The sequence below is a fragment of the Barbus barbus genome (assembly GCF_936440315.1).
Source record: "Barbus barbus genome assembly, chromosome: 8".
Classification (NCBI taxonomy): Eukaryota; Metazoa; Chordata; class Actinopteri; order Cypriniformes; family Cyprinidae; genus Barbus; species Barbus barbus.
In genome coordinates this window covers 26460123-26472527 of record NC_136736.1, presented here as the reverse complement: position 1 = coordinate 26472527, position 12405 = coordinate 26460123, and the positions used below count along the sequence as shown (strand labels likewise).

At 37.1% G+C, this 12405-nt stretch overlaps 1 protein-coding gene across 1 annotated transcript in view; it reads left to right on the top strand.

Annotated features, from left to right (window-relative positions):
* The window catches only part of LOC306874364 (ankyrin-2-like), a gene marked incomplete at its 5' end in the record, with an annotated part of 50434 nt that extends 39048 nt beyond the window's left edge, over window positions 1-11386 (top strand). The window contains 10 exons of the mRNA XM_079424350.1: window positions 290-367; window positions 757-888; window positions 978-1118; window positions 1246-1447; window positions 1541-1607; window positions 5233-5316; window positions 9107-9271; window positions 9405-9578; window positions 9910-10001; window positions 10793-11386. Of these exons, the coding sequence (XP_079280476.1) occupies window positions 290-367; window positions 757-888; window positions 978-1118; window positions 1246-1447; window positions 1541-1607; window positions 5233-5316; window positions 9107-9271; window positions 9405-9578; window positions 9910-10001; window positions 10793-10976 (1319 nt within the window). The 3' untranslated portion in view covers window positions 10977-11386. The remainder of the gene's footprint in view (window positions 1-289; window positions 368-756; window positions 889-977; window positions 1119-1245; window positions 1448-1540; window positions 1608-5232; window positions 5317-9106; window positions 9272-9404; window positions 9579-9909; window positions 10002-10792) is intronic.
* Between the last annotated feature and the right edge of the window lie 1019 nt (window positions 11387-12405).

Genomic DNA, 12405 nt, shown 5'->3' with positions numbered 1-12405 from the left:
ACCTAGCTTCAATTAACATTTCTTGATCCCACTGTTAGAGGTTTAAATTAATTTTTAAATTATTTATAGACACATAAAGACTTTACGTGTTATCTCAAGTATCTTTAGTGCACATCCCATAATACAAACTCATAAATAGTTCAAATAGTCAATTTAGTTTATATAAGAAATGAAAAGGAATTTGATGTTTAATCTTCTTTTTTTAATCTTTTAATTATTTTTTTTGTGTGTGTTTGTTTGAATGCATTTCATTAAGTATTAATGAAAATACTCTGACTGATGTGTACAGTGGACTGGCATGATGATGCAGATAGGAAAGAGGAGACTTTGGCCATCATTGCTGACCTTCTAGGTTTTAGTTGGACAGGTGAGTATATCAAAAGTATATTTAGTTTATCAATATAGGATATAAATATCAAGTAGTTAGATCATCGACTACTTCTTGCATTGCATAAAGTTGCATTGACCAGATATCATAACAGACTTTGGGGCAGTAAATACCCTAGCAACCCCCCAGAGCATCCTAGTAACCACATAACAACATACAAAAAACACTCAGAATACTGTAGCAACAGCACAGCAACACTGTGGCAACTGCTCACAAAATTCTAGCATCCTGGGAGCAAGAGAGCACCATATTTCTTCTCAAAAATGTAAAGAAAAAAAAAAAGAAAATGGAAAAAGAAAAAAACATGATGTTAATGCGTAAGTGGGTTTGTTTCTTTTTTAACAGCTTATAGATTAATCTATTTTCAGAGCTGGCCAAAGAGTTGGAGTTTAACGAAGATGAGATTCAGCAAGTGCGTGTTGAAAACCCAAATTCACTACAAGAGCAGAGTCATGCTCTTTTACAGCGCTGGGTAGAGAGAGAAGGAAAACATGCAACTGGTAAATCCTGTTCTTATTTACTCTTTTAACAGTCAATGCCTGAAGTCCATTTTAATTTATAGTTTATGATTATGTCTCAAATTCCACAGAAGATACATTGATTAAAAGACTCACTAAAATAAATCGCATGGACATCGTCCATCTTATTGAGATCCAAATGCATAAGTCAGTTCAGGAGCAAACTTCAAGAACATATGCAGAGATTGAAAGGACCCTGGACCACAGTGAAGGTAGGACATTCAGCACATTCATGTTTTACATTTAGATCTTAAACACAATATTTAGATTCTAAAAACAAGCTTTGACGTCAAAGGCTTAATCTTTACACTGTCAAAGTGAATGTTTTGTCTTTTGTAGCTCTCTCCTCAGTCCAAGAGGATGGTGACAGCCTTCGGGTGATGCGGAGGGTGGAGACTTCACAAAGGCATCCTCCAGCTGTGTCAGAAGAAGACTTATCTGTGGCGTCTCTCCTTGACATTCCATCGTGGGCTGAAACAATGGGAAACACCCATTCAGAGAGCATTCATGGGGATATGATCGAAGAATTGGAGATCAACCAGTTAGTGATACATAGACTGACTTTTGCAGCGATGTTTACATTATCAATTGTTTTTTTTATTGTCATTCTCTTTCCACTCTCAATGTCTCATAGGGACAGCTTCACCAATCCATGGCTGTTTCAAGAGGTCAAAAAAGAATCTACAAAGGAAGATGCAGATGAAGAAGTAAGATCATGGCATTGTGCTTTTGAAACATAATAAGAGGGTCATGACCCTAATGTCTGAACACCAAGAAACCTTCCACAGGGACTGATTTCTGAATGATAAATGATTACATGGATATGTTTCTAAGCTGAACTCATGATCATTGCATGTGCTGTTTTAGTTTGTCTCTCACTGGTTGTAAGTATCCCTTCAATATCATCTCTTTTCCCTTGTCATATTTTCCATACCTCATATAATTTATCCCATAGGTTTCCACAGAATCTGAGGAGGAAATTCAAGCTGAGTGTGACTTTTCAGACCATGAAAATGCTTGTCTCTCTTCATCTCCAATCATTTTGAACAGTCAGTCAGAATTCCAACAACAATCAACGAAGGCTTCTCAAAATGTCTTTGATTTCAGTCAGGTATCTATTGTGAGATTTTCGTCAAGTGAAAATTCAGGTTTGTCAACAGTTGACCCTGAATATACAGTACCCGACCTACTGCAACACACTTCACCAGAGAGTCAAGAAGAAACTACTCAACTCCAAGAGCAAAAGTATCAAGATGAAAGTTCTGTATGTCTTGATCAAGTGTCACCTGTATATGAAAAAAGTGATTTAGAAGGCAACGAAAAATCAGTAGAGGCGCATCACTTTGAATCTGATGAAACTTCAGACACCATGCAGTCTTCTTCATGTCATGAAAGCAAATCATCTGAAGTTGATATATCGGTTCCTGAGAGCAATCAAATAGTAGGCCAACATATTAGTCCTTCATTTTCCCCTTATGCTCTTGAAAGGGAGGCTGATGAAGCTGTCTCACACAGTGTTGAAGTGAATCCAGGGGTTTCAAGAGTGACTCCAGACCTCATTAAGGGTTCTCCAGAATCAGATCAGGTCTTTCTTATCCCTGAAATGCTTAGTGATTTGGATCCAGTGCCGTCATCGCAAAGCCATAGAGTAGAAGAGCACAATTTTGTTGAATCCTCTCCTACAATTGACTCTGCGTCACTGCAGTCATCTACCCATCACGACGTCACAATTTTAAATCAAGAACAATATAATACCAACATTTCCCCACAGCAACCTTCAGAGCCTGAAGTTGATCCTAGGATAGACCAACAAACTGATTCCCATGAAGAACATCTGCAACTATTAGAGTCTCCAGAGCAAAAGCCAGAAACCTTAGGAGACCATTGTGGTGATGAGGAAGATGAATATAGTCCTGAGGAGGGAAAAGAATGTACACAATTGGATTTAACTACTGAACCTGTTATAGATGACAGTCATGACTTTAAGAAAGAACTGTTGTCCCAATCGGAGACTGACTCGGACATGTGGATTCAAAGTGAAACTCCACAGCTGAGTGAAACTTCACCTTTCTGTAATTCTGACCTCAGCCCACAAACACCAGAAACAGTCATAACTTGTCAACATTTTGACTTTGGGGAGAAGTCTTCTGAACTTGGATTAGCATCTATTAAGAAACCTCTTTCACAGGAGGCAGTGGTATCCAAAGGTTTAAGACGACTGCAATCTGAATCAATAATCTCTAGTGCAACCCAAAAGTCAGAAGAAAAGCATATTGACCGGTGTCTCTCAGAGTCCTCTGAACCTTTGATGCTCACTCTGAACATGAATTCAGCACTTAAGGAACCTGGTTCCCAGGAGGCAGTACTAGCTCCGCCACTCTCTCAGGTTGGCAGAGGCAAGACCTTAACTCCCAAAGATTCCAGACGACTGCTGTCAGACTCAGTTATGTCTGGTACAACATCCCAAAAATTTGAGGAAAAACACTATGCCCGTTTTCTTTCTGACTCTTCTGAACCCTTGGTTTTCAGCATGAATTCAGTGCTTGAGGAACTTAAGAAAACAGTTCAACCAGAACAACCATTGTCTGATCAACCACTCAGCTCCGAGGTTTCATTAATTCTTGGTGTATCCCAAGACACATTCACAGGGAATCTGCAATCAATGGTTGAAAAAGCATCAATTGAGTCACCTAAATCTCAGATTGATTTGAGTGAAAATGTGAAATTAGAGGTCACTGATGTGCCAAAACCTGGGAAAGTTGAAAAACTAAAACACAAAGATTTACTAAGCATTAATCAACATGAAGAGTCTGATTCTGAGACTTTTTTTGACTGCAAACAAACTATCTCCGACTATTCTGAAGCAGAAGACGACGAACCTTGGAAAGGTGCCGTGGCGCTGAGTAATAAAGTTTTAGGGTCTACTGTTCATGAATTACAACAGCAACCAAATGTCAGAAGTCCCTCAGGATATAAGTCATCCCATGAGAGCCCTCGTTGGTCAATCAGGTCATCAGACAGTGAAGATTTTGTGGATTCTCCCATTATCCATGAACCTAATGATGAAGCAGAGCAGAAAAGTTTGGAATCGTCTGCACAAACTCCTCAGGAGCTTCCTCCTCGAGGAGGGGCTGAAAGTAATGATGATGATGATCTGAGGAGGGTAAGCGTCCTCAGCATGACCTCCCCCTCCACCCATCCTTCTCTGAGCTACCCTAATCCATTTCCTGCTAAATGAGTTTGCTGAAGGGATGGTGTTTGGTTTCTTTGAATTAACAATTTCACTAATTAGGTGGATTTTAAAACCTGAAAAACCTTTAGCTCAAGCAAAAATTAAAAAAACGTGATCATGTCACATTCATGCCTTAACACCATCATAATCGCTGTCAGCTTGTTAAAATAGTGCTAATGCATGTACTACATTTATGACATTGTAAGGTCATATACTAAATATGCAGGATTTTGCAAGTGAGAAATAACTATATCATAATGTAAATAACAAGAGTTTGTTAATAGATATTTACATGAACAACTAAGCAACTGATTGCTGGTTTTGAAGTAACTTTCTTACCACGCAGTTTTTTCATACAAGAAATCTGTTTAAAAATGGTGTATGTTGTGTCAAGTTAACAATGTTTTGTTGCCCCTTCTGCTGTTTTTCTGTTATGTTTTATTATACATTTCAATCTTATATTATTGCATGATTTTTCATACATACTGCTTGGTTAGGAGATCGATGAGGCATTAGGTGTGCTGTCGGATAGCTCTGATGAGGATGTGGTGACCACCAGAGTGGTACGAAGGAGAATAATTATTCAGGTATCTCTGTGACTGAAGATTGCGTGCTCCATTTTGGAGGTTCAGTGTTGAAAGCTGCAGTGTTTCTTAACATACATTTGGTGTACAACTTTGGCCTTGGCTTACTGAATAACCCATTCCCAACAAACTGTGTGATGGTTTTTCATGTAGCTCTAAGATTTATTTCGGAAACGGTTTTGATTTAAAAATCCTGCATTTTCAGCTGTGACTTAAAATCCCTGCTCCTCAATTATTAGTAGAAGTTGTCCATTTTAAGATAAGAACACACATATAATCTCCCCTTTATTATGTTATATCGTTGTTGACACTTAATCACCATAAAATGGACAACTTCTACAGGAAGTGTGCTCCTTTCTAAATTGGATGGATATTTTCAACATTATTTCTTTATTATTCCTCTTATGCTAACCCTAACCTTTACTGAAGCCAGGGCAGCTGTTTCCTCTTATGGTGAACACTGCTTTAAACATTGACATGCACTGATTAAGTGTCTGGTTTCTTTTACAGGGTGATGATGTTCCAGATGTTCCTCCACAGTCTGTAACAGAAGAGCAATACACAGATGCACACGGAAACTTGGTTGTGAAGAAGGTAAACATCCAAGATTTGCAGTATTCATGTATCCATTCATCCATCCTTTAATCCGACCATCTATCCATTCACCCTTTATGCATCCATCTACCCTTTATCCATTTTACAATCCATACTTCCTTTAATCCATCCATCCATCTTTGGAAACTCTCTATTTTGATAGTCCATGTCTAGACATTCTGCTAACTATAAGGTACTTTACAATTATATGTCAACTACCAGTCAGTCAGTTTTATTTTGATGGTCCTCCAACAGAGGACCATTTATTATTATTATTTAGTCATTTAGCAGACACTTTTATCCAAAGCGACTTACAAATGAGGACAACAGAAGCAATCAATTGTAGTATTAAAACAACTAAAAACAGATCCAAAACAAAAATCTAAAACTTTATAAATACTACCTATGCACATTTTAAAAAATAAAGAAATTAAATAAAAAGGACAAATGCATACAACAAAATTTCAAAACTTAACATTTAAATGAAAAACAAAAAATAAAGCTAATAACAATTCAAAATATTAAAGAACAAAAGGTATAATAATGATTCTAACATAACACTAAGCCAAACACCAAAAAAAAAAACTATATATGTATATGTACAACCACACACACACACACACACACACACATATATATATATATATATATATATATATATATATATATATATATATATATATATATACATACACATTTATAAATTCAATATATATATATCATTTCATTTCCATTTAGTTTGTTGAAGTATTAAAATAAATTAAATAAAACTAAAACGTAATAAAAGACCTATACAGACATAATAAATTCAGACATTATTTAACTAAAATTAAAATAGATAACAAATACAAATCACGACAGTATAGTTTATCAGTAATCCTAAGAAATAACACTTACAACCACACATGCTAAAAACACTGCACTAAACACTAATAAGACAAGTACATACACTTACGAGCTGCTTTTAACTTCCACTGATAAAGACTGCTTTTCTCAAAGAGTATTTCTTTACACCGTTTTCTGCTGGCGCTTGAACCAGGGCTCTGAACCGGTTCAAGGAACGAAAACGAAAACCGGAAACAAATGAAATTTTGACTGGAACAGAACCGGAAACAGAAACTAAATAAAATTGTATAGTTCCGAACAGAATCGAAAATTTGAAATGCCCATTAACCGGTTAATAACGTTATTTTATCGTTCCATTTAATATGAAATTTGCTGTCAACCAATCATGAATTCAAGTAGTATAGACTATACAAATGTGATGCTGATGCATCCAGCGAGTGAAATGCCTGCCCGTGCTCAGCTGTGAACTCTAGTCGCAATGGCAATGAATTCTGCTACCATCTGTTTTAATGGGAGGTAGCAAAATCTGACAGGGTAGCACAAATCGTCAGAACACCGGCGTTAAGAGTTTATCCGACGACAGTGTAAGATGGATTCAACAGATCTTACGCACCTGTGAAGCTTCTGTGAACGGAGAAAACACAATAAAACTATAGGCTTACATAAAAAGGAATATATATGCCTATACACTAAATATATTTCACGTAAATCATTGACAGATTAACAAAATGAAAGAAAAAAACAATATGCCGAGTTAGGCCTACGGTTCATTGTGACGTATTCCAACGTTCTCGGATAGGAAAACGAGACGGCAGAAAGTAGTTTTTTTTTATTTTGCAAAAGCTTTACAGTTTTATTTGTTTTGCAATAGCTTGACACTTTTGAATGATGTCTTGCATCTGTATAACCAACCAGCGTTGGTATGGCCATATCGCGTACAAAGACACATATTTTTGCAACATTGCAGCCTGTTCATTATCAAAATAAAATACAGTTAAAGGAACGTATAAAAAGTTAAAGTACTCCAATTTTTAACCGTTATTTTTTCTACTTGAACCGGTTTCGGAACTGTAATAATACAGAGGAACGCAGGAACGGAAACGTTAAAATATCGATTCTGCTCAGAGTGAACCGATGGACTTTTTTTTGTTTTAAAGCCCTGGCTTGAACACACTTTCCTTATTTTTTCACAACAAATTGCCAAGCAAGCGCAGACACTGACAAGATACGTGAGACAGAACGAGACCAAACGCGGATTAAATTAAAGGGTGGATGAATGGATGGATGGATGGATGGATGGATGGATGGATCCATCATCCATTCTTCCGTCCATTCACCTTTTCATCCATCTATCCATCCATCCATTCACCCGTTCATTCATTCACTCTTTCATTCACCCATTCATCCATCCATCCATCCATCCATTCACCCATCCATCCATTTACCCTTTCATTCATTCACTCACCATTTCATCCATCCATCTATTCACACTTTCATTTACCCATTCATCCATCCATTCACCCTTTCATCCGTCCATCCATCATCCACCCTTTCATTCATTCATTCATTCTTTCATTCATTAATCATCCATGCTTCCATCCATTCACCCGTTCATCCATCCATCCATCCATCCATACATTAACCCTTTCATTCATTCACTCACCATTTCACCATCCATCTATTCACTCTTTCATTCACCCATTCATCCATCCACTCACTCTTTCATTCATTCATCATCCATCCTTCCATCCATTCACCCTTTCATTCATTCATTCAATCATCATCCATCCTTCCATCAATTCACCCATCCATTCACCCTTTCATTCATTCACTCACCATTTCATCCATCCATCTATTCACTTTCATTCATCCTTTCATCCATCCATCCTTCCATACATTCACCTTTTCATCCATTTACCCTTTCATTCTTTCATTCATTAATCATCCAACCCTCCATCCATTCACCCGTTCATCCATCCATTCACCCTTTCATTCATTCACTCACCATTTCACCATCCATCTATTCACTATTTCATTCACCCATTCATCCATCCATTCACCCTTTCATCCATCCATCCATCCACCCTTTCATTCATTCATCATCCATTCTTCCATCCATTCACCCTTTCATTCATTCATCATCCATTCACCCTTTCATTCACTCACCATTTCACCATCCATCTATTCACTCTTCCATTCACCCATTCATCCATCCATTCACCCTTTCATTCATTCATTCATTCATTCATCATCCATCCTTCTATCCATTCACCCGTTCATCCATCCATCCATTCATCCATCCATGCATCCATTCACCCTTTCATCCATCCATTCACCCTTTCATTCATTCATTCATCCTTCCATCCTTTCACCCGTTCATCCATCCATTCATCCTTTCATTCATTCACTCACCATTTCATCCATCCATTCACTTTCATTCACCCATTCATCTATCCATTCACCCTTTCATCCATCCATCATTCACCCTTTCATTCATTCATCATCCATCCTGCCATCCATTCGCCCTTTCATCCATCCATTCATTCATTCATTCATTCATTCATTCATTCATTCATTCATTCATTCATTCATTATCCATCCTTCCATCCATCATCCATCCATCCATTTAGCCTTTCACCATTTCATCCATCCATCTATTCAATCTTTCATTCACCCTTTCATCCATCCATCCATCCTTCCATCAATTAACCCTTTCATTCATTAATTCATTCATCATCCATCCTTCCATCCATTCACCTGTTCATCCATCCATTCACCCATTCATACATCCATCCTTCAATCCATCCATCCATCTACACTTCCTTCCTTCCATCCATCCATCCATCCACCCACCCATCCATCCATCCAGCTGATCAACAATGGATTTATGCTAAATACATAATATCCATACAAATTTGTTTATCTTACTCTCTCACCTTCTCAGGTGACCCGGAAGGTCATTCGACGATGTGTTTCATCTGATGGGGTGGAGACAGAGCAGGTGAGGATGGAGGGCTCCCCCCAGCAGCCTGTCAATGTGGCACTGGGGGACGGATACTCAAAAGTAATAAAAAGGACAGTACTGAAGAGCGAAGGACATCAGACAGAGGTGTGTGATGCTTTGATTACTTAATCATGTAATGAAATTAAAACTTAAATCAAATTAATCTTAGTTTAATGAGATCACTTAATCTAAATATGGCCATTTAATGAGTTTTGTTAAATGTTTTATTTAATTTCAGGTGACTTTCCGTGAGCAAGATGGCATGTCATCTTCAAAGGGTGAATCTGCTCTAGGTCAAGAGGTCAGACAGGTGGTCCAGACGACGATGCTACATGGAGAACAGCTGGAAAAGCATGAGGGGGATCCTTATCTTTCCTCAGACCTGCCCTCAGCCCGGGAGGACTTCACCCAGGTGAGCCACCAATCATAGCGGTCATTTCTAACATCTATAAAACATCTGATTTTAAAGATTAGGGTCATTTTAAGGAGGAAAAGTGCAGAATTACCACTGTCCTAATATTATGCAAGTAATTTTTTTTTCTAACCAAAAGTTATTTCACAGTTTGTTCCAGTTTATCAGCTTTTTATGTTATGCAACCAGAAACCTCTGATAAAATTATATAAATGCCATGGTCGGTCCTGAGAAAGAAATTACATCTGTGACTAACAGCTGTTCTGACTATTATAATATAATTTCTAATATATAATTTAGTGTTAATGTAGTGTGTGCCTCATTCCCTCAGGCTCTAAGCTACTTTGGAGGTTTTAGGAAGGTGCAGATCCCTCGAGTGGTAGAGCAGGAAATACTGCAGCCTGATGGATCTGTGATCAGGAGGTTTGAGAGACAGGCATGGTGTTTGTGTGCATATTAGTGTGAATGTGTGTGTATGGGGCAAGTAGATGTAAATAATAATAATAATAATAAACTATGTTCAAAAGTTTGGGGTCAGTATGTTTTTTAAGCCTCTTATGCTCACAAAAGCTACATTTATTTGATCACAAATACAGTAAAAATTGAAATATTGTGATATATTATTGCAATTTAAAATAGCAGTTTTATATTTTAATGTTTTTTAAACTGAATTTTATTCCTGTGGTGGCAACGTCTTCAGTGTCACATGACCCTTCATATATCATTCTAATATGCTGATTTGGTGCTCAAGAAACATTTATTATTATTAATGTTGAAAATGGTTGAAAATATGTAATAATTTTGTGGAAACTGTGACATATAGCAACATAATTTAATTAATAATAGTAAACTTTACTGTTACTTTTAATAAATTAAAATGTATCCTTGTTAAATAAAAGTATTAATTTCTAAACCAACAACAACAACAACACAAAATCTTACCCAAATGTTTGGTACTGTATGTAAAATATTTGTGCAAATATTCTGTAGAGAATTGCTATATTTGGCATTGATGTGTGTATATTTGTTAACAAAGCATGTCTTTACATTTAATTTCTCTCTAATAACATTTTTCTTCCCCTCTCCTATCAGTCTTCACACTTAAGAATCTTATATGTGCACTTGCATCTTAAATGTACACTTAAAAAGAAAAATTCATATTCATTACCCTGTTTCTTTCTTTCCTTCTTTCTTTCTTTCTTTCTCACTCACAGGACGAGGATGCAGACATCTAGGACCCAGAGGAGATCAGTAGTGAGGGATGCTGGGGGACAGATAGATGATCAGTCTGAGCCCCGTGACAACCTACAGCATCACCTCCATCACCTCATTCACCACTACTGTGCCCAAAACGACAGAGAGGAAGAGAGGGAGGAAGCCGAAGAGAAGTCCGAGTGATGGTTTCCCCCTTAATTTTCTTCTCCATATCTCCATCGCTCCTCTCTTTGAGCCTGTCTGCTCTCCTAACCACTCCTATGCACCATGCTCATGCAATCCCAGAGTGTACTTCACTCCTGCCACTTTCAGTCTTCCTGTCCAGTCAAACTGGATCTTTGCCCAGTTTAAGTCAATGGACAATATTCTCCTTATTTTCCCCAGTTTACCACAAGTGTTTATCTTTTTCTGTCCTTCATTGTGCCCAAATGGTGTCATTTCCTTTCCTTTCCTTTCCTTTCCTTTCCTTTCCTTTCCTTTCCTTTCCTTTCCTTTCCTTTCCTTTCCTTTCCTTTCCTTTGCTTTTTAAATCCCTCGGTTATAAGACCTATGAACACACACACAAAAATCACAATAACCAAAAACGTTTTATCAAAAGAGAGAAAAAAAAAAGTCCTGGTTGATACTCAGAACATTTAAGCTTGAACTAACAGAACCTGTACTGCACTGCCTACCACAACTATTGAATATCGAATTATCGCATTATATAACCACATCATGAACATGCTATTTTGATCTCAACGGTTGAGATGTCTGAAAACTTCTTGCCTTCTTTATCAGCTGTTGGGGTATCGTGTGTCTGTGTATTCTATCCATGGAGAGTATATATAATGCATTTTTAAAATGACTGTAGATCACATTAGCCACCTGTAAGGATATTAGCAGGCATGCTTAGCTAGCAACAGTCACTTATAAATAACAGACTCTTTCTGTGGTTAGACGACTGTAATTTTTCTGTCTTTTTCATCTCACCTCTCTTTGTGTCTGTAGCAATTCTAGTCGTCATCATCATCACATTTCAGCACAGCTTTTTGTTGTAATAGAACACATTAACATGTGCTTTATGGTTTTAAACTCACGTTAGCAAGCGTGTCAAGAGGGACTCAGGAAGCAAAGGTGGAATCAAATTCAAGTAATCAGTTACACATTCTATTCTATTTTTAACTTTCAATCTGAATTTATTATTTTCTTTACGTAGGCCTGTGTGTTTTGTGTGTGTGTGTGTGAAATCAGAAATGTGATTTTTATTTCTCAAATTATATTAATTTTGTTCTGTACATATTGTTCAATATCAGTATCTAATATGTGTCGAGGAATCTTGCTCTGAGGTATTTATGATGGTGAATGCTTTTAAAATTTGACTGGTTTCGGAAGTGAGCATAAGGGATGTTTTTTTTTTTTTTTTAAATAATGTTTTATTTCTATGCATTTCATTTATTATACATAAGTGGGTGTATTCTCTTTATGATTTACCAAATCACAAGTTGGCTTCAGTTGAGACTGTTGGTAAGGTACGATGTGATATTTGAATGACTTTTCCTTTTAACTGCAGATTAATACAGCTGTGTTAGCAGAGGTTGTTTTTTGCTGCTGATCTGAGGCCAGCTCTGCT